Source organism: Ambystoma mexicanum, chromosome 11, assembly GCF_040938575.1.
Source record: "Ambystoma mexicanum isolate Mex_15411 chromosome 11, UKY_AmexF1_1, whole genome shotgun sequence".
In the NCBI taxonomy this organism is placed as follows: domain Eukaryota; kingdom Metazoa; phylum Chordata; class Amphibia; order Caudata; family Ambystomatidae; genus Ambystoma; species Ambystoma mexicanum.
The window spans coordinates 760,147,108-760,168,847 of NC_090934.1; the positions used below are offsets into that span (position 1 = coordinate 760,147,108).

The following is a 21,740-nucleotide window of genomic DNA, read 5'->3' on the forward strand; positions in this document are numbered from 1 at the left end:
GCCCAAGTGGGGCACTGACTTATGCAGGGGTGGCAGGAAGTACAGTGTGCGCGCGCACGCACACACACTTCTGAACAGCATTAATTTACTATTTGTCTCCACTGCCCATTTCTACTTTAATAAGCAACATCAGTGTCTATCATTCGTGTGTTAAAAATGTAATGATCATATTTTAGGATAATGGGGTGGGTGGCCAATCAGATTCCAGGGGTAGCAGGTGCCACCCTATGCTGTCTCGTGTGTTCTGTTCTTTGTTTAATTCAGGGCACTGCAACCATCTCACAGTTTCGTGAAGCAAGCGAGTCGTGATGAAGCGTGCGTAGACTATAAAGGGTAACAACTGTGCTAGCCCGCCTTGTAACCCTCATTGTATTAGCTGTGCCATTAGCCAAAGGAGCTTTTCCATCGTTCGGCAATTTAATGAAATTGCGTGGCTGTAACGTGGAATGCAAAATGTTTTTCATTGATGTTTTGCAACCCGTGTACTAATGTTGTTTCAGACATACCCCACGATGGCTAATCCGTGTGTGAAGCAAGACATGCAAAAACAATATTAATGTCTTCTGGTGCTTGCGGCTCAAGTCGTTTCCCTCCGTGGTGCATGACACGTATTGTTACCTATTCCCCATAGGTTAATTTAAACAATAGTTGCGAAATACTTCCACACATGATTATGTGCAGTGTTGTGTCACAGCTGGTGCAGTTTAGGAGTTGGAGAATGTTTGCGCGTGGAGCCCTGCTGTCAAATAAAAGTGGGTCGGCATCTTGGCATCCCAGCCATTTGTTTGCTCGGAAGTCGATTCCAGCCCTTGCATGATGAACTTTATTGCCGCGGGCCTCATGCAGTACTCACAAGCACGCACGGAATTTGAACTAAAGCATCTCAGGTGTGCACAGGCACACGGATGGCATTTGTGTCTGAAGCAGTCGTTCACCCAGATTACTGCGCAATGGCAGCGTTGTACCTTTGCTGCAGTGCCACTGAGCAGCCAACGGTGTGCTATTCTTTTTACCCATAGACGCAAGGCCTGGAAGATGTGAGCGGGGGGACGGGGTGCATTATCAGCCAGAATGTCGAAACTGTTCTGTAGCAGTTACTGTCACTCGAGGTTCCCAGCTCGGGGAGAAGCCCGCCATATCTCCACGACAGGGTACCATTACACAGTGTTGATTCATCGCTCTTTGCAGGAGAGATTGCCTGCCTGTTGGGTCCACCACGTTCCGTGACGAGGTCTATGGTATAAGTGGCATGACCCATGTCTGAGCAGACTTGGAAAGTGCCACACGTGCAGAATTGTGGCACTCGTCTGTGACAGGCAAGTCGGGAAAACATCCACATTCTGCGGTTGCAGGGATTCCCAAGCTAACACTTCATGTGCATTTTCACAAGCAGATGTTCAACACTCACAGAATGTGCTGGCAGAGGCGCCCTGCATGAATAGCTGCTGCGGTTAAGAGCACGTCTCAGAATCACATAAGGTTGCGCTCTAAAAAAACGGCAGAACCTGCGGTTGTTTAATCTGCACCTTGCCTGGAAAGTGCAATGCAGGCAGAGGTTCTGCGAAGACACCTGCGTGCATTTTTACACCAAAACTTACGCGTTTCTAATTTCATTTGCACATCTACGCGGAAACAATGTCGGAAATGTACAAAAAAGCATTTACGCTGGCAGGCCCTTAAAGTGCCTCTTCGGAAGATGCTCCCTGAACCCATTTGTGCAAGACCCTTACCCCGACGCCACTCGCCTCCCCCTCATGTGATTTCCATTGCCCAAAACCTAGGAAGGTGTCTCGAATGCACCCAACAGTTCAGGGCATGGGGGGTAAGACTGCCTGGTCTTTGGGCCTGTCCCTACACGCAAATGCCTGCTGTGAAATAGTTTGTTGCCCGCAGGAAGATATGAGGACGCAATGCCCCCCACATTCTGTACTCGCATGTATTTCAGAAATCAGTACCATAGCCCGCTACACCGAGTAACCGCTAGCTAGGAAAGATCTCTTAAGTGTGTTCTCATCCTTCGGGAGTTTCTCCTCCTCCTAACACTGTGAACCTCCACCACTCCATCCTCTCACCCTTCCTCCGATCCTTTCTCCCAGTGGTGAGGGTGGTTAGCTCCTGAAAGGGCACCAAGATTATAAACGATTCATGGGTGAGCAGGGGCTGGTAAATTTATTTCAGTGTAGGGTCCTTCATTTTCCCTCAAATTAACGAGTGCCGAGCATAGCGCTGGAGCTCTCAATAATTAAGGGGTATAAGGGTCATTTTTAAAAATGTCCTGAAATTATGTATACTCATGTCTCCCTGCCCCTTTCCTCCATCCTTGTGGGTGTCCCCCAACATGGGGACGGTACCAGAACCATTGGCAGCGAAAATGTGAGCTATCCCTTTAAATTTAGTATAGTGTGCATGGGAACGCCTACGAGGCCCACCCTCTGTTCCCTTACCTCAATCCCTGTTTCCGCATGGACGGTGTCGCAGCCGGCAGCTAGGCATGGAAACATTTTCAATGTTCTGCATGCTACCCTTTTGTTTTTCTAATTTCTTCACCTCCCTTCGGTGTCTTGCCTTCCCAGGCGCATGTTGGCAGCAGGAGGCTTCACAATGTTAAGTATTTCAATCAGGCGATGTACTCTGGTCACAGCCTAGTATGCAGCGCACAACCAAAATGCATATTTAAGTATAGGTTCAATATTTTGAGTGATACACCACTCCTATCACATCCCTTTTAAAATACCCCGGGTCACGATGGACCAGGAATCAGACTGGTTGGTAAAGGTAATATTTATTTATTTATTTATTTAAAATTCAAATCAAACATATGCTTTTTAATAGGGAGCAGCAATCACCAATGTGTTGACCATAACAGATAGGAATGTGAACAATGCACTTAAATTCACTCTCCAAATATAGAACACCAGAGGAAAACACTTTTGGCTTGTTTGGAAAGATAGCACTTAAGTTAGGATTTCAACCTGCAATATTCCACAACCCACAAATAAGTAATTCTAAATAGATATAAGGAAGCAGCAGGTAATCAGGAATAAGGAATAGAAAACAGTATTCGAATCCAAACTTCCCTCCCCAAACAAGAGGGAAAAACAGATTTGAAATCTTACACTGTTTAAAATGACATTCCGGAAATGGCTGACTAAAAATCTGAAAATGTGCAAAAATCCCTAAATCAGTACACATTTCTATGGGAGCAACGTTGGAAAGATACTAACAATCATAAGCTATAGTTTGAGCAAAAGTAAACAAATTGACTTTGAATGGAAGATTGAAAATAATTTAGAACAAAAATAACATGTAAAAATTTGCTAAAATGTTGATTCCCGCCTCAAATTAACCAAACGGTTTTTAAGAAAAACGGGTGAAATTCATTCAATATTGAGTGCGGTTTTGGGTTTGGGTTGTAGCTATAGGTCTTAGGTATACTCTGGAATTCAAATGAAGTCTCTAGCTATTAAATTGAGGGAGATATGCAATGTAGAATGAGAGGTGTTTTTAGAAAACTTGGATGGTGAAAACAGAAAAACTCGGTTTGGACAAGAAATTATTTACTATAGTTTTACTCTAGACAAGAGCATTCAGACTAGAATACCAAAGAGGGACACATTAAGCTCTGGAGTTGATTCATGACTTCAACCCCAGATCCACAGTGTCTGCTCTGGCGGAACCAGACCAACCACTCAAAATAGGATTGATAGTTTAGGATTTACACAAGAAAAAAATGACTAAGGAAATGGTGCTTAGCAAGACAAATCAAGAACAGGATGGCAATAAGGATTCTGACAATGTTACAAGTTATTAAGGTAAGGATAGGATGGTTTAGAGATTGGGATAGGACAAGACAAGGCAAGGTATGCTACGGTTTTCTATGATTCCTATTAATACTTACAGTCCACTTTAATTTAGGATTTTGGACCGTCAAGGGTTCTGGTCATCACACGGATCGGGTCTAAACAAGGGCAGCTGGGCATATCTGGCCGGACAGGATCATCTAGGCCGCTCTGGTCACAGGACTGCACTGGACTGGCCCTTCTGGTTACTGGATACTACAGATCAGTGGGGTGGCAAGTTTGCAGGCATGCATCTAGTAGCAGCAAGCCAGGCTGGATCAGGGTGCTTCCCTTGGGTTTTTTGGATTTTTTGAATTTGAGGCCTAGCTGAAAGGGGGTTCTGCAATGCATAGGCCTTGGCTTTGCAATGAAAATCTGGAATCAGGATCAAGCAGAATGAAGAAATCAGGAACAGGACGCCACGCAAGAATTCAAAAAGAAAAACGGGAATCAGTGTGTACGTTGTGTGCTGTCAGGTGTCCTTATTTATCCTGCCAGATGACATCACTACAGTATAGTAGGGGCAGGCTTACTACCCACACCCATAATGCTAGGATTGGGCAAGAGCATAGCTTCTGCCTTGATCACAGCTGATTGGATCACAGAAAATGGGTGTCAAGTTTATGAGGTGATTTTTACAGTGTTTAGAAACCTCCCGTAGCTACTGGAACCAAAATCAAATTTAGCCACAAATCCATATTTATGCAGTTATAACCTGAGAAAATCATCGGATACACAGGTTACATATTTTGTGCGTCATAGTTCAATCCAAAACCCATGTCTGTGGGACCTGGTTTTGCCTTTCTGCTACATTTTGGCAATTTTAATCCTGAAAGATTTGGCCCAAAATTCCTGAATTTTGTACACAGATGCGCATTTACCACTGGGATGTGTGTACAAATGTTATGTCCGCAACATCAATACTTTCCCCGCAATCTGTCATTTCTTCTGTTCCTTATGCAGTAGTGAGTTCTACTAAGGTTTCTAAGAGAGAGCATAAAATTAGATTTAGAACTACAAACTTTTCATATTTTTCCTCATTCTTGCTGTAAAGTTAAATGTCTTTAAAGTTCAGTTACAAATTAACCTTTAAAAAAAATTGTCACTTGATCAGTTTTCTTTTTTTTTTCTTTTCCCCAACTGCAAGCAGCTGTCAATTCCTTTGAAGCAGGATGAGGGGCCTCTCTCTTGATTGAAGATTTTATTGCCCCTCACACTTGACAGGTGAGAGTCTCAGCCTGCTATTGTCCCAGCCTGGAGCAAAGAAGAATGTCTGAGCTGGGGAAGTTCCTTTGTCCCGGTGCTTTCCAAGTCTTCCAGCTGGCAATTAGCACTTATCTGTTCCAGAAGTTTGAGGTGTCACCCTTTCTCAGGACTAGCAACTGGCAGAACAAGTTTTTTTAAATATAGTTTACCAACTTAGCCTAGGAGTTTTTACATCTTGACTTAAACCTATGGAATCAGAACAGTTTATAGATGTACTTTTATCAGCAACAAATACTTTTACATTTCTAAGTAAGCAGGCCTTCACAAAACAATTTACTTTTAAATAGGCGATTTTCTCTATTCAGTCAGAAAAAGCACATTTTACTATTTCTTTAAATTCGGTTTGTACTTCCAGCAAATACACACTTTCTGCAGCTATAGTTCTTTCCTTGAGTGCTGGAGTTATTTTGCAGCATGGATACATTTAACAGGCATCTATTTAGAGTCGTTCTCGAACAGCTAATTCTTGATACTTTTGCAAAGAAAATAGATGCGTTTCCTGTGTAAAATGAAAACAAAGCCCCGGTGGATTCTTCAAAGATACTTTTGACAGGAGATGTCATTCAAATGAGGTCCGGTTCCTCTGAGACACAATGGATGATCCTGGGCATTGCAGGGCCTGTTTAACCACAGTGGTTCATGAGAAATAGATGGATTTACCGCCAAGCAGCACTTTTAAGGTTGAAAGATGTCATTTTAAAGAGGCATTTTGGGTTTTCAGCAAAGTAATGCTGCCTCTTTCACTTTACTCCATGTTAAATGTTGCAGAGCACACTGGCACATTCCTGCAGGGAGTACTCTGTTCCACCCCACCTGAAATGTGTGTGGCAGGGTGGTGCAGCCATTTTCTGGTTGCCGCAAAAATGCAGTTTAGAGATCCTGGTGCGCACAGGAGTCAGCGCGACCATTTTGCTGTTTCTTGCCCCACTGCAGCAAAGTGATGTGGCATAGCACAGCTGAGTGGGTCAGAATATCCCACAACGAGATGCACATCCTGCGATCAGTCATTCCAGACCTCAGGCCCCCATCCGCTCTACCTTGAGTTCCTGGGACCCGACCACCGCTTGGACATGTGCACATCTTGCAGCTCTCTCTGCCATCGTTCATTGAAGAATCGTCTTTCCCACTGGGGGGGGGAGATCTTTCACACCTTACCGCCTGCTCATCTGAAGGACTTTGTGTCCAATACATTGCGTCATGAGAAGGTAGGCCCTTCATTCTCTAAGGCACACCAGCCCGGAGACTTCTTCTCAGGACCTCCGGCTCGCAGGGTTCCCTCGGACTCTGGCCTACCAGAGCCCTCTCCGAGGTCTGCGTTTCTGCTTCAGGGTCGGGGTACAAAGAGTCCTCGGCTATGTTGGACCCAGCCCAGGGTTCGGGGGCCTCGCATCCTTCCTCCCAGGGCATGGCGCAGGCTCCCAAAATTGTGGACAAGTACGTGGCTGAGCGTGCACGGCCGTGGCCATCTTAGATCCGGACACTAGGCCTCAGGTGGCCCCCATCACCCTCTGAATGGGAAGCACAGTGCGGTTCCAGTCCTCTTCCTTGAGGTAGCGGTTCTGGGCCTAATGGTCCAGGCGGGTGATCCACACATAGATCTATTTATTCTACCCAGTTGTTTTCATACCCTTCCCACGTACCTCACGAGCGCTTCCTCCTGCTTATGCGCCTCCTGAAGATGGTGGGATTCCTCAAAGACCTCATTAAGGAGGTGGGCCCCCAGGTGGTGCCTGCAAGACCCCCTCCGTTTGGCCTTCCTTATAGTTCCACTGGGTATCCTGGTACTGCAGCCCGTGGCCGCTTCAGTACAGGCCCCTCCTCCTCCAAATTTTCCAGCTCCGGTGCCCATACCAACACCTACAACCTTGCTCCAGATGCCTTTTGCTCCGCAGCCTTCTCCGGGAGTGGTCGGGGGGGTGACCCCCCCTTGACTCTGCCCCAGCAGGACCCTGACTCCCCTCCGCCGACAAAAACAGGGGGGCAGGGGAGAACATGACGACGCACATGAAGAGGAGCCTTCTGTGTCGGTGAAAGCATTTCATGACAGTCTTCACGGCTTAGTGGAGTTTTTAGGGGTGCCACACCCTGAGCAGGCCCACCACGAGTCAGGAGTGCTGGTGGAAATCTTGGGCTTGCATGCCATAGGCCGCTCTGGTATTTCTCTGCAAAAGATGTATCGTCTTTGGCCAAGAAGGTTTGGGAAAAGCCTTGGGCCAACACCCAGATAAATGAGAAACTGGACAGCTGCTTTCGGCTCCTGAATGGGGAACCAATCCTCCTAGTATCACACCCTCAGCCACACTCTTTAGTCTTTGTGCTTGTGTCTTTATATTTAAAGTCTTCCTCTGTGGCCGGTGCTGCATCAAACTGTTTGTCCAAAGAGGACAAGGCACCAGAATCTTTCAGCAAGAAGCGTTACCTCAATGCCGGTCTTCATCTCTTTCATGCTAACGCAGGCGCCATCCTCACTGCAGCGAACAAGAAATTGTAGCATGAGATTGGGGAACTTCTCCCAAGCCTCCCCCACGAAAGTCAGGCCTCCTTCTAGGTTGGTCTAATGGAGGCTTGCATGGTTGGGCAGAATCTTATGGTGTTCAGTCTCCCATATCAACACAACCAGCAGTGGCCTCTGCTTGGGTGTGGAAATGAGATGGACAGCGTGGATGCATGGGATGACATTTTTACTCAGGCGTGCATGATAGGATCCTCAACCTCCTGTTTGAGGGATCGGATCTGTTGTACCCGTCGACTGATGGCGAACTGACAAAAAAGACAACATCCTCCCAGAATGCAAAGTCCTTGGCGATCCTAACAAAGCCGGGGCAGGAGTCCTTCCGCAAGGTGGTAGGGCACTTTCTGGCCAACACGACCACCTCAGCATGGTGGTTCCAGCACATTCTGGGCCTGATGGCCTCCTGTGTGCTCACTGTACCACACACTCGTCTCAAGATGAGGCTCCTCCAGCTCCACCAGGCGATAATTGGGATCAGGAGACGGGGTCTCAGTTTGACAGGGTCCCAATACCACCCTACTACTGCCCGATCTTTACTGGTGGCTGATGGATGGCAATGTTTCAGTGGGAGCCCCCTTTTGTTTGCATCTTCTTTGAATTTCAAGTGTCTCCAGTTTGCTTCATGGGCACGATGGGGTCGGGGGTCTCTGGAAGATGCCTTCCAGATCCGTTGGCACAGCAGCATGTGTTATGCGCTCCCACCCACCCCTCTCCTCCAGTCACCCTCCACAAGTTCTGGGCTTCAGTGGGTTGCAGCCTCATCCGGATTCCCCCCCACTGGCCTTCGGATCTGCTGCAGTTGTGCTCCCAGAGTCCCCTCCACCTTCCAATATCCAGCAGGGGATTTCTGACACAACAGGGCGGGGCGGTAGAGCATATGGACCCGGCCAGCTGAGACTTCAGCATGCTCAATTTTTGGATAACAACTGGGATATCATTCAGCAGTCCCCGTATAAGAGTAAATGGACTAGGTTCTGCCATTTGGCTCGTGACAAAGGTCTGGACATCTGGCATTTTCAGCACACCAGGCTCGTTCTGGAGTTGAGGTGGACACGTGCTACACTTACTTTGCGGCCATTGGGGCTTACAAGAATTCCCCTGAGCATGTGTTTTCTGCGGCCCACCCGGTGGTTAAGGCCCACCTTAAGGCGCTGTCTAGGCTTTTTCCGCCGGTGCGCAGGCCATACCCGGTCTGGTACCTCAATGTGGTTCTTGCAGCGTTGCAGCGCAAGCCTTTCGAGCCAATGGCCTCTGTGGACGTCTGATTGGTGACACTAAAAACAGTCTTACTTGTGGCTCTCAACTCAGTGCACAGGGTTAGTGAGCTGCAGACATTGACCTTGTGCTAACCCTTAACCACGTTTCATAACAAGGTCATCTTGTGCACCCATCCAAACTTCTTGGCCAAAGTGGTCTCTCCATTTGATCTGAATTAAGAGATCTGCCTGCCAGTGTTCTTCCCGAACCCGCAGCCAGAGGCAGAGAGGGCCCTGCATTCCTTGGACCTCAAGCTAGTCCTCAAGTTTTATCTTGCTCTGACGAAATCCTTCAGGAAGTGTGAGGCATTGTTTGTGACTTTTCAGTTCTCCTCCCCGGCTCTCAGGCTTTTAAAACTACCATTGCCCGTTGGATGGTTCAGGCCATTTCGGAGGCAGACAGGGCTATGGGCAGACCTGTTCCTGAGTTGAAATTTAAAAGGGAAGCTAACTTGTTCGCTCCCAAAGGTTCCGCTACTGTCCCATGTTACGGGACACCCACAAGGATGGAGAAAAGGGGACTATGGACCATAGTCACTACAGTGAGTTACTTTAATTAAAGGGTTTCCTCCCCCTGGATTACCTGATAACAAGGGTGCTCTAACCTTTTTATTGCATTTCCTTATATAGCTTAAGACATTGATTGACATTGGTTTGCAGAAATATTTGTATATGTATTTCTTGTACGACAACATTTTTTATATTTTACTGCTTGACGTTTGGATATGATCCGATTCGGACTGTTGAAATATTATAATTTATGGTGTTTTCATTATCCTTATAGGATTGCTCGTGTTCAGAAGAATACAGCATTGCTGCTCAATTGCTTCCACTCACCACAGCATTTTATAGGGTATGTATTCTTAACATTTTGTTTTAAATTGTTTGATTTTCTGAAGCCCTAAAGAAATGTGAAAAATCTAAAGATCGAGTTATGCGGTACAGCTGTCTGTCCGAATGTAGGTGACTGTTTACCATCATACATGCCACCATTATCCTTTCCATTCAGGAGACACTAGTTCAGTCCTGGTTTTAACTTTGCATTCTGGGAATTGTAGTCCTGAAGTTATAATGGGGAACTCCAAGACTTCAAGCTCCAGAATGCAAAGTTAAAATCAGGACTGGGCAAGCATCTTCCGAATAGAAAGGATAATGTTGGCATGTATATATATGTATATATGTATATGTAGATCAAGGTATTCTTACTAAGTGCTAGCACAATTTCCTATTTTATTAAATTATTTTATGGATATACAGAATCTAAAATAAACGTCCACTTGACTTTACAGTTTGCTTTTTTTTTTGTTTATGCATTTACGCATAGTGTTCATTAACAATTATTACTGAAAAGCAGAAGAGATTGTAACCATTATTACAACTTCAGAGAAAAGAGTGAAGTGTGACATAAATTAACTGGCTGAATGTATAGAGTGGATTCACAGTTGGCTTGATTATCTATGTGATTGTTCCCAGTGAAATATATTTTAAGGTGAACTACCAATGGAATATTCTGAATAATGTTCGTAAGGAAGGCAACTTTTTTTTTTTTAACTTGGATGTTTATTAGCATTTTTTAGGAAATATAATTTACAGGAATAAAGCACAAAAAATTGTCAAACTTCCTTGAACAATGCCCCCCCCCATTCCCTCACCCTTCCACCCTCTTTTGTGTTGCACACAATGACCATTCTACCAGTAAGAACAATAGTCTAGTTACATAAAGCGGGTAGACCAAACTCAGTGGCGGCACAGAACCGTTGCATAGTTCATAACTCCGCCTACAAACGTTGGCGTGCTCTCAGGCCAGCTTGTTTAGTCCATTGCGAGTAGCGTGTTGGGGGTCAGAGCCTAGGTTTGTCACTACTCCATTTTAGGATGAAAATCCCCCATTCAATTAGGAACGACTCCAGAGTCATTTACCACAGCTGATAATTTTTCATACGTAAATATGTCCCATAGTTTGTTCAACCAGTAATTCTTGGAGGATAAAAAGTCCCACTTCCATTTCTGTGCTAAGGCCACTGTCTCTGCATAGCTTCAATACATTTTGGGAATCTTAGCTCGTTACCATCCTCGTCCGGGTCGCCCAAGAGTATTTGGAGAGGATACAGATCTGGGGCTATTCCCACTGAGTCTTTGATCCAGTTGAGGACTTCAGACCAGTAGACCTTAACCTTTGGGCAGGACTACCACATGTGGAACCATGAACCAGTCTGGTTACAGTGTCTGGGGTAGCGGGGGAGGATCCCTGGTACATCTTGGAAAGTCTAAGGGGAGGAACGTGCCAGCAGTGTAGTATTTTGAAGTTGTTTTCCATTGCTGAGGTGTAATGCTTGCCAGAAAACATTAGCTTATACATTTTCCCCCAGGATTCTTCCGGAATTTCCCGCCCTGACTGTTTGGTCCAGAATTGCTTGAAATTCTGTCTCCCCTCAAGGTCTGACATGATCATCACTTTGTATATTTTAGACAGGATTCCCTTTCTTGAGGTGGCTTTGTTAATGACTTCCTCAAAGGGAGTGAGGGGTCTAAAAATCTTGGAGAGCCATCTTGGGTCTGACAGGATACCCTTGAGGTGAAGGTACTCAAAAATATCAATGAATTGGCCTTCTGGGAATAGTTCACCAGTTCTTTCCAGACCATTCTCAGACCATTTTTGTGAGTGGCGGAAGCCCCTTGCACCAACTTCCAGTGGGGACCCCCACACTGAACTCAACAGAGATGGCCAGGAACAGAGGAGGTTATTGCCTTTACCCTTTTTCCATAAACTTCATAGGACGGCTAGAGTTGGCTGCTTCCTGACGTGGTCGGGGATAGCTTTTGTTGGGGACCACAATAGGTCCCTGACTTTCTTTGGGTGAGCGCTTAGGTCTTCGATGTAAGGCCAGTATGTGCCTGAGTCATCTCTAAGATGTTCTCACATGACTCGAAGTTGGCCCGGTTTGTAGTACAGCCAAAAGTCAGGGAGCCCAAAGCCACTGAAATTTCTAGGTAGAGTTAGTGTCATTTTCATTCTGGGCCTCTTCCCCTTCCATATAAATGTATTTATTATCTTTAGTTTGTCAAAGAAGGGTTCAGGGAGATGCGCCAGCAGGCCAGTAAATAGGTACAGCAGCCGTGGAAGTACATTCATCATAACTGTCGCCATCCTCCCAAATCATGAGAGTGTTAGGGGGGCCCAGCGGGTTAGATCAGATTTGATCTTCTCCAACATTGGCGTGAAGTTGTGTTCTACCAGTGTTGCGAGATCCCTGGGGATTTTGATTCCCAAGTATGGGGTGGTTATGTTCGCAACTCTCATCCTGCCCAGGGTTCTCTTGTCTTTCGTTGCAGAGACGTTGGCTCCAATGGACGTTATACTAGACTTGGGAATGTTTATTTTTATGTCTGAGAACCGACCACACAGATTAATTTGAGTGCGTTCAGGCATAGATTTTTCTACGTTAGTCAAATAACACAGGAGATCGTCTGCAAACAAAGAGAGTTTGAAGTCTGAAACACTACAACGAATTCCTGCAATATTTTGGTTATCCCTAATTGCAATGGCCATGGGTTCCATCATAAGGGCATATATCAGGGTGGAAATGGGACAGCCTTGTCTGGTTCCTCTACTAAGGTGAACAGGGCGAAGTAGTGCCGTTAACCTCCATCCTAGCCATCGGGTCGTTGCAGGACCTTCCCCATTTATTTTTGTATTTGTTTAATATTTATAACGCGCACCTAACCCTGAGGTAACTGGGCGCTGAAAAGGCTTAACATGTTACAGAAGTACATACATAGGTAATCACAGTTGGGACGACCAAGGTTACAAGTAGGTGTGGTACAATAAATAAGACATTAGGTAAGGGCATGACAAAAATACCATACAATCATAGCTAAGGAAGGCATGAGTATGGGAGCCAGTTAGGCATGTTTAGGTATTAGTGCATGATGAGCCTCAAATGTTGAACTTATCTGAAAGCCAGCTTTTTACTCTTGATCTGAACAACCAGAAGGACGGTTCCATTCTAGTTGTGGGGGGTAGAGTTCCAGAGTTTGGCAGCTTGAACTGGGAAGCTAGCGCCACCTGCGGTTTTTAAATTAAACCTTGGGACTGGAAGGAGCTGGCAATTGGCGGATCCGGTAGGATGGGCTGGTTGGTATTTGGAAAACTTGCCGGCCAAGGAACTGGGAGCGGAGTTAGACAGGCATTTGTAGGTGATTGCTAGAGCGCGGAGAGCTATTCTGTCGCGTACAGACAACCAGTTTGATTTCTGATTTCTGTCTCAGGCTCGAGATGTGGCTGGATCATGGAATGCTTAATGCAGATCTTAGTGAGTTATTCTCTAGACCCTGGAGTCTATTGAGATTGAGTTCTGAAGATCCTAGGAATAGCGTGTTACAGTAGTCTATTTTAGAGAGCGGCAAAGCTCTTGCTAACGTCATACAACTGGTAGGGGAGAGGTAAGATTTACATGTGTTAATCAGTTTATTGGTGTAGGCTGTAGATGATGCAATAGAGCTGACTTGTCTTTTTAATGATAATGTAGAGTCCAGATAGACTCCGACTGTTTTTATTTCCTTTCCGACTTTAATTAGGTTACCGTCTATATTAAAGGATGTGTACTGTGGGTCGAGTTTGGATAAGTGGGCCTGCGTGCCTACAATCAAGAGCTCGGTTTTTTCATCATTTAGGCAGTGGGCCACCATCCATGCCTGGATTTCGAGGTAGATGTCATTGATTAGCTTAGAATCATCTTCATAGCTCCCTGACAGCGTGATGAGAACCTGTGTGTTGTCTGCGTAATTTGTGTAGATGACACCAGGTTGTCGAGACGGTCGAAGAGGAGCTTCATGAAAATGTTGTATAGCGTTGGTGAAACGCATGGGCCTTGGGGCACCCCACAGTGGATGGGAATTGGGTCTGCTGAGGCTGAGGCAGAGAAGACTCTAGTGGTACGGTTGGTCAGGAAGGATTTGATCTAATTGGATGCATTGGTGGAGAATGCTACTGCTGTGGTCAAGTGTTCAGTCAGGATCTGGTGATCAACCAGATCAAAGGCAGCTGAGAGATCTAACAAGAGTAGGATAGCTAGTTTGCCTTTGTCTTTGGCCTCGTCCATCTGTATTTTCAGATCCAGAAGGGCAGTCTCAGTCCCATGTCTGGGCCGAAAGCCAGATTGGCAAAGGCCTAGCAGATTATTATCTTCTAGGTGTTTCTGGATTTGCAGATATGCAACTCTATCCAGAATCTTTAGAAGGAAGGGGACAGTAGTTATAGGTCTAAAGTTGGTCGGTATATTAGGGTCTAGAGAATGTTTTTTTAGGAGGGGCATGACCCAAGCCTCCTTGAGGTTGTCGGAGACCTGGCTGGTGTTGATGGAAGCGTTTATTAATGTGGTGATAAATGGGGAAGAGTTCCTTGGCTGCTTCCTTGATAACGGGTGCTGGGCAAATGTCTCCTTGGCAATGTGAGGGTTTTAAGCCTCTAATGATGTCTTCAACTTCCTTGACTGTGACTGAGGAGAATGCAAACGGTGGGCATTTTGGCGCTTGTTGATTAGGTGAGTACTTGGGAGGAGTGTTACTAGCGAGACTGTTTTTTATTTTTTTTTTTGCTTCAATTTTCAGTTGGAGGGAGGCGATTCTGTCGGAAAGGGCTTTTTGTATTCTAGCACACCAGGCTGTGTCCTTTTTGCAGGCGTCTGAGGGAGGGGCTGGGGACTCCAACTCTCTTAAAATGTTAAATAGCTCCTTAGACTTCGATTGAGCATTGAGAATTCTGTTATTGTAGGTTTCTTTTTTGGTGGCGAGGATGGAAGCTTTGTATGTGGCTGAGGCTGTGTTGTATAGAGCTTTATTGTCAGGTGTAGACGAATTACGCCAGTTGGATTCTGCCAATGTAGCTCCATTCTACTCGGTCAAAGGCTTTCTCAGAATCTATTAAGACCAAGTAAGCACTCATCCCCTTGTTTTGCGCCTTGTACATTAGATTGATAGATTTCCCTATGTTATCTGAATCCTGAAGGTCCGGTCTAAACCCTACTTGGTACCCGTGGATCAGGGAAGGCCTTGCTTTCTGGATTCTGCTGGCTAAGACTTTTGCCATGATCTTTACGTCCATGTTCAACAGAGAGATAGGGTGGTAGGATTGGCATAGTAATGGGTCTTTGCCGTCCTTCGGGATAACGACTATGAGAGCTGAGAGCATGGATTTCAGGAGGGAGACAGTATCAGGCGCATTGTTGAACAGTTTGGTCATGAAAGGGGCTAGGGTACAGTGGAACGTTTTGAAGAATTGAACCGTGAACCCATCTTTCCTGTGCACAGTGCCCCCCTTCATTCTACCGATGGTATGAAGAACCTCGGTAAACGGGGCTTCCAACTTGGCTACTTTCTCCGGAGACAGGCACGGGATGGGGAGGGCGTTTTAAGAATTGGTAGATGAGGGAAGCTTCTTCATTAATATCAGACGTATAAACCGTTTTGTTATATTTATAAAATGTGTCTCTCTGGGCATCGTCTAGAAGCTTTTCTCCTCTCACTGGCTGTATTGCGGCTACCCTTCTAGAGTTTCTTTGCTCTCTTAACCTCCAAGTCAATATTTTATCGGCTTGTTCCCCCTGCCCCATGTATTTCTGTTTGTGGAACGCCAATTTACGTTCTGTTAGGTGGATCAGAAGGGCCTTCAGTTCAGCTCTGTATTTCTGAAGTTTCTCCTCTTCTCCAGGCAGCATTTTTTCTATTTTAACCCTAAGAGCCAGCTCTTGCGCTGCTCCTTCTCTCTTCTTTTTCAAAACTCCTCGCATGGTTGCCTTGAATGCCTCCCATACTCCATGGACCACCACCTCGCAATTGTCATTAAAGTGAAAGAATTCTCTGATCGATTTCAGCAGTGTCTGGGCCAGTTCCTTATCTTTTAACAAAAGGTTGTTGCTGGACCATTTAGTACTATGTTTATCTGAGAACCATTCTGACTCTAACCATGTCGTGGTCCGATCTTGGTATGGACTGTGTGGTGGATTCCAGTAATAGGTGAATGGGCGTACCGCCCACTCACTTGGGAGAGAGAGTCCACTACCCCCAGTTCTACATTGGTTTGTTGAAAACAACTAGCCTTTTTGCACTGGACACAGGAGGCAGTGTGTGTGTGGTCGCCCTTTTTCTGTCTGTCAGGGTCCAGGACCATGTTAAAGTCACCCCCTATGATCAAGGAACCTTCAACGAATTATTGAACCTTGCCCTTCACTGAGTCCAAGAATTAGTTTTGCCCGTCAGTTGGACAGTACACTGAGACTAGGGTAACCACATTGCCTTTAATCTTACCCATGACCATTACGTATTGACCACAGGGATCTTTTGATTCTGCCTTCGAGACAAAGTTTAGCTTGCGAGCCACCACAATTGCGTCCCCCTTTTTTTGGACTCGTTGGACGCCCGGAAGACCTTACCTACATGTTTGGCTCTGAGGACAGGCTCCTTCCCTCTCTGCCAGTGTGTCTCCTGAAGAAACATAATGTCTAACATCGATCTGTTGAATTTGTGTGTTGTTAGGGATCTTTTATTCAGGGAGTTTAAACCTCTGACATTCAGTGAGCCCAGTGTCAATGTACGGATCACATTAGCCATTTAGATCTTGAGTTTGAGCCATAGACCTACCTCTTATCAGGACCGCCTGACCTGTGGACCGGTGTCTTAAACTCAACTTCGATGTCTTTAGAAATCCCAACCTTCTGTAGAATGGTCTTAAATGAACTAGTGAACATGTTAAACCCCTTGCTAACAACCTCCCCCCAACTTCTCCCCTGGCACCTGCACTCCTGATGACATCCTGGACATCGTTGGGTCAGACCACCATTTGCAACCCCACCCGTGGGTCTTTATCACTGCAATGCCTCTGCTAAGCCCCCTTTAGTAAGCCCCCCTCTTGAATGATTAACACAGCACTCAGACTACATGACCTTTGGAGAATCAAAACAAGTAACAACAACCCTCAGTTGTTTGAGGTTAGAGAAGCCCCCCAGAACTTAACAGGTTAATGAAGTCATGCTTGTCTCTTAAAGTTCGGAAGATTCACAATTTTTCTCCCCAGAGTTGCTGAAGTGCCCCTTGCCCCTCACGGTTGTGGGGGGCGGGGATGCTGGATTCAACTTCTTAAATTTGCAGAGCCCTTTGACCCAGGCGCCTGTCAACTGAACCTTTGCTTTTTGGGGCCACTTCCTGTGACCCCCTGGGTGGTCACCGGAGCGGCCTTTCTGAGCACGTCCTGCGTCACTCTATTGATGTCGTCCTCTGAGACCAGATTATATTTATACCCCTCAAACTCAAAGGCAAGAGAAAAGGGGAGTCCCCATCTGTATGGCACACCCTTTGTTGTGAGCAGCCATTTAGAAAGGGGGGTGCAGAGTCTTCTGCGGGACAGGTTGAAGGCCGACAGGTCCTGAAATATTTTTGATGACCACTGTGACGAATTGCCGAAAAGAACTTGCTACTATAGCAGGACATTTGTTTTTAAGACTTTGTTTTTATTCGCATTTATTCAAGACAAAACAATTAAGGCTCATAACCAGAATAGGGAACCGATACACCAACATAGTCCCCCCCCATCCACGGTCCCCAAAACACACCCCAGCCTAGGCGCCAGAGTACCCCAAATGTGTGCTGAACCCTTGAGACAACCATAATAAGTTCCCAGAACACAGGGAGCCACCTCTCCCAACCATGCACAAGCTAATTTCGCTAGGTTTCCCCACCCAAATGAATAACTCAAGTTTAAAGCTCATCTGTGTGTTGCAGGACCCTGCTATTGGGTGTCTCTGGCGCACAGTCTTTGGTAAACACAACCTCAATATTTGCCCCCCCCAGCTTCGAAGTCCCCCATGTGTCTGTGCCCCCATTTGCAAACAACCGAGATTCCGCTCCCTTCACACACAGAAGCAAAATCCAGTCCTGTGTAAGTGCCTTCAGGTTATTGTTCACCATGGCCGTCAATCTGTCCATAACCATCATGGTCAGCACTTTCTGTTCCCAGACCTCCTTGGATGGGAGGTTTTCGTTCTTCCAACCTTAGGCGATGGCCAGCCGACACACCCTCAGCATAGCCTCCCACATTCTAGGAAGTCTATGCTCATTCTTATCTTTGGCGGGGATCCCCAGGAGCATCTACAGGGGATCTAGCTCTAGCTAAATCCCAGTTATATCTTTCATCCAGCTCAACAGTTCCTTCCAAAACACCTTAACCTTGGGGCAGTGCCACCACATATGTGAGAGAGAGCCCACCTCCCCACATTCCCTGGGACATAGAGGAGAGGCTCCTGGAAACCTTCTAGATAGCTTCAAGGGGCCTCTATGCCATCCCATTACCATCTTGTAGTTCTGCTCCATTGTGGAGGTAAACAGATTACAATGGAATGCAACTTTGTAGATTTGAGCCCAATCCTCCTCTGATATTCCCCCCAAGGTTAACTCCAGTAATGGACATTCAATGAAATGTGTGTCTCCCTGTCAGCGATGACGAGTTCAAAACCTTATACTTGAATATGTTCGAAGGCCGAGATTTGATCTTTTCCCAATACATCCTTGATAAAATCCAGGTTAGGAACGTCCCATTTTCATACAATTGGCCAACCCGCTCCAGGCCCATATCTCACCATCTCTGTGAGTATTGCAAGCCCATAGTGCCATAAATAAATGGCAGGTCCCCAAATCGAGGATAATGGTGCGGGCCATGATGAGAGTGCCCCGGTAGAGCCCCCTGTCACGCCAGAGCGACCAGAGGACTCCCAACATAGGGTGAAATCGCAATTGCTGCGGCACTGCATTCAGTGGGGACCAGAGAAAATCCCTAACCTTTAATGGATGGGCGGCTCGATCCTCTAGGTACGCCCAGTAGGTTTTAGTGGTCTCATAATATACGTAATGGGGGTGCCTTGTAATATAGTCTAATATCGGGAATCCAAGCCCCCTCATCTCTAGGAAGTGTAAGAGTAGGCATTTTCCACCCTTGGGGTCTTGTTGCAGATCTCTTGTTATCTGGATCCCCAGATATAAGGAATTTTGACGTGATTGAATTTCATTCCCAGGTATCCCCTCCTTGGGTCTAATAAGGGACTTTGCTTTTGCATGGGCATGATACATGATTTTTTGTACATTGATTTTGAGGCCTGATAGGAGACTGTATCCCTCTATCTGTTCCATTAGAGTGATTGTGGTATATTGGTGAGGTAGCAGAAGATATCGTCTGCAAAGAGCGACAGTTTGCATTTGATCTCCCCCTCTGATATCCCGTGTATACTCTGGTTCTCTCGAATCGCCACAGACAGTGGTTCCATGGTCAGGGCATATAACGGGGGAGAGTGGGCAACCTTGTCTCGTGTCCCAAGTCATTGTAATCACCTGAGAGAGCCCCCCATTTATTTGAGCCTGCAGTCTGGGGGCATCGTATAACGCCAGAAACCATTTCCGAAAGTTCACCCCAAATCCCATCCTCTCCAATACCTTCATCATGAAGGGCCACTCAACTCTATCGGAGGTCTTCTCTAAGTCAAGGGATATCATTCAGGTTTCCTGGTCTCCTGCTTGATCCCAGTGGATAAGGTTCAAGGTTTTCCTTATATTGGCCAGCCCTTGTCTCCCCCGGATGAAACTCACTTTGTTGTTGTGAATTAATGTTGGCTGGACCACCTCCAGTCTACCCTCTAAAATGTTGGTGAGAATTTTTACATCATTATTTGGGAGGGAGATGGGTCTGTGGGAAGAACGCTTCAAGGGATCTTTGCTTTTCTTATGAATCACAATTATTTTTGCCATCAGCATCGTGTCGGGGAGGGTCTCAGTTCACAGAAAGTGTTTCAATGCATTTTGAACATTTTCAAGAAAAATCTGATTGCCAACATCAGACAAATACACTCCATCTCATGAAACCTTATATTTTCACTCTTCCATTACAACATCCTACAAAAAAGCACATACAGCTTTGTTTACATTGCGCCTTTATCCATTTGTGGATAAAATAAATTTGAACGCTTCCACATTTATCTTTCAGGGATCTTTGCCTTCCTTATGAATCACAATTATTTTTGCCATCAGCATTGTTTCGGGGAGGGTCTCCCCTTCCAGGTAGGCATTAAAAACTCTCGGTAGGTAGGGAGCAAGGAGAGATCTGTGGAGTTTATAGAACTTCATTGTAAAGGCATCCTCCCCATGTGCTGTACCCCCCTCATACTTTTGATAGCTAGTATCACCTCCTCCACTTTAATGGGAGTATCAAGGTTCTCCACGCTAGTCCTGGGAGGTGTAAGCCCCCCCAAAAATGTATCTATTTGTTCCTCCTGGCCCTCCCATTCTGACTTATACAGCTTGCCGTTGTACTTTGCCAATTCCCCTGCTATGCCTATCTGGTCCCGTATGACGGCCCTCTCTTCTGATACAACATATCCTATCATCCTCCTTTTCTTTTCCTCCCTCAGTCTCCACACGAGGATCTTATCCGCCTTTTCCCCATTCTCGTGGTACTTCTGTCTCTCTGTATCCTGGACCAAGTCAAGAGTGCCCTCTTTCTGGGCCCTTTCCAGGATCTTCACCTTTTCAGTGTAGTAGTGAAATCTCACCAGGACTGTTCTTGGGCCTCTAGTGCCTCCTCCAGCACGGTGAGCCCTATCAATGGTGGGTTCGTCGAATGTTCAAGCCGAATAGAAGCCTCAGGACCTCCATTATGGAGCTCTTGATGTCGCTCTCAGATTCTCCCTCCTTTTCTGGGAATCCAAAAAAACAGAGGTTGTTCCTACACTCCCTATTTTCGAAGTCATCCATTTTCAATTGAGTCTCCCTGCGCTCCAGTTTTCAGATTCACGTCCATTTGTGATCATATCGTGTCAAGGGACGGTTCGTTAGTCTCATTACATTCGACCCTTTAGTCTAGTGAGTCCATCCTTTGATCCATCTTGTCTAGTCTCTTGTCTAGTCTCTTGTCTAGTACCGTCTGGATTCCGATGATCTCCTCCATTAGTTCGACAATGTCTTTTTTGGTAGCTGCCAAGTTGTCTGCCAGAATTGCATTCCGGGCTGGGATGGCGTTGACACTATTGACTTAGTGGAGTTGAAATTGGAATTTCAGCTGGGCAGGCCTCCAGGCCATAAATGACTGTAGCTTAGATGCTAATCCTTCAGCCCATGGCAGAGACACGTGCGCTGGTCCCCTTTGGCGATTCTCTTGATGTTACCAGAGTTAGGTTCTTCTCTGTGGGCCCCTGCCTGTGGAGGTGGTCCAGATTCTCATTTGTGTCCTCCCAGGCCCGAGTTTCCTCTACATACCCCTGCGGATGAGGGAGTTAATAACAGCTTGTGCTGGCTCCCAGCTGCTCTACTCCTCCCAGTGGCCAGAGACCACAATCCTGCTCCTGCTAGTCAGGGGGATTATCTCCACTGCGCCCCTCACTGGGTCTATTGTCGTTGCATTGCCACTGAGGGCCCCCGACACCTGTATCCATAGTTTTGGGTGGGAGGCAGACCCTCGAGCGAAGTCTATGCACCTGGGTGCTTATAGGTCAGGGACAAGCATAGTGATCCTTGCCGTTCGTTAGGTTGGTGTGAGGACTCACTGCATAATCTGTGGGCCCCTTGCCTCTGCTGCAGGGCATTGATGGTTGGGTGAAGGACGCCTGTACAAGGACCAATCCCTCTCTGCTCAGCTTTGCCCGGGCTCCCGCTTGATCTGTGAACTCCACTCCTCAACCGTGACGGTTTGTCCGGGCCACTGTGTTGCTGCGGGGGGCCTCCCTGAACCCTCCCCTGTGGAGGCCCTCTGCATGTTCAGAGTTCGCTGGCAGTGCCTCCAGGCCACTACGAGAGCGGGGAAGAGAGGCGGATGCGCACTCCCAACAGGGCACC

The 21,740-nt window shown here is 46.4% G+C and overlaps 1 protein-coding gene across 4 annotated transcripts in view; it reads left to right on the forward strand.

Moving 5' to 3' along the window:
* Window positions 1-21,740, forward strand: part of SBF2 (SET binding factor 2) — a 2,983,421-nt gene that overhangs the window by 1,835,233 nt on the left and 1,126,448 nt on the right. For all 4 annotated transcript variants that reach the window (XM_069623660.1, XM_069623661.1, XM_069623662.1 and 1 more), the window contains exon 17: window positions 9,658-9,726. In XM_069623660.1, the coding sequence (XP_069479761.1) occupies window positions 9,658-9,726 (69 nt within the window). The remainder of the gene's footprint in view (window positions 1-9,657; window positions 9,727-21,740) is intronic.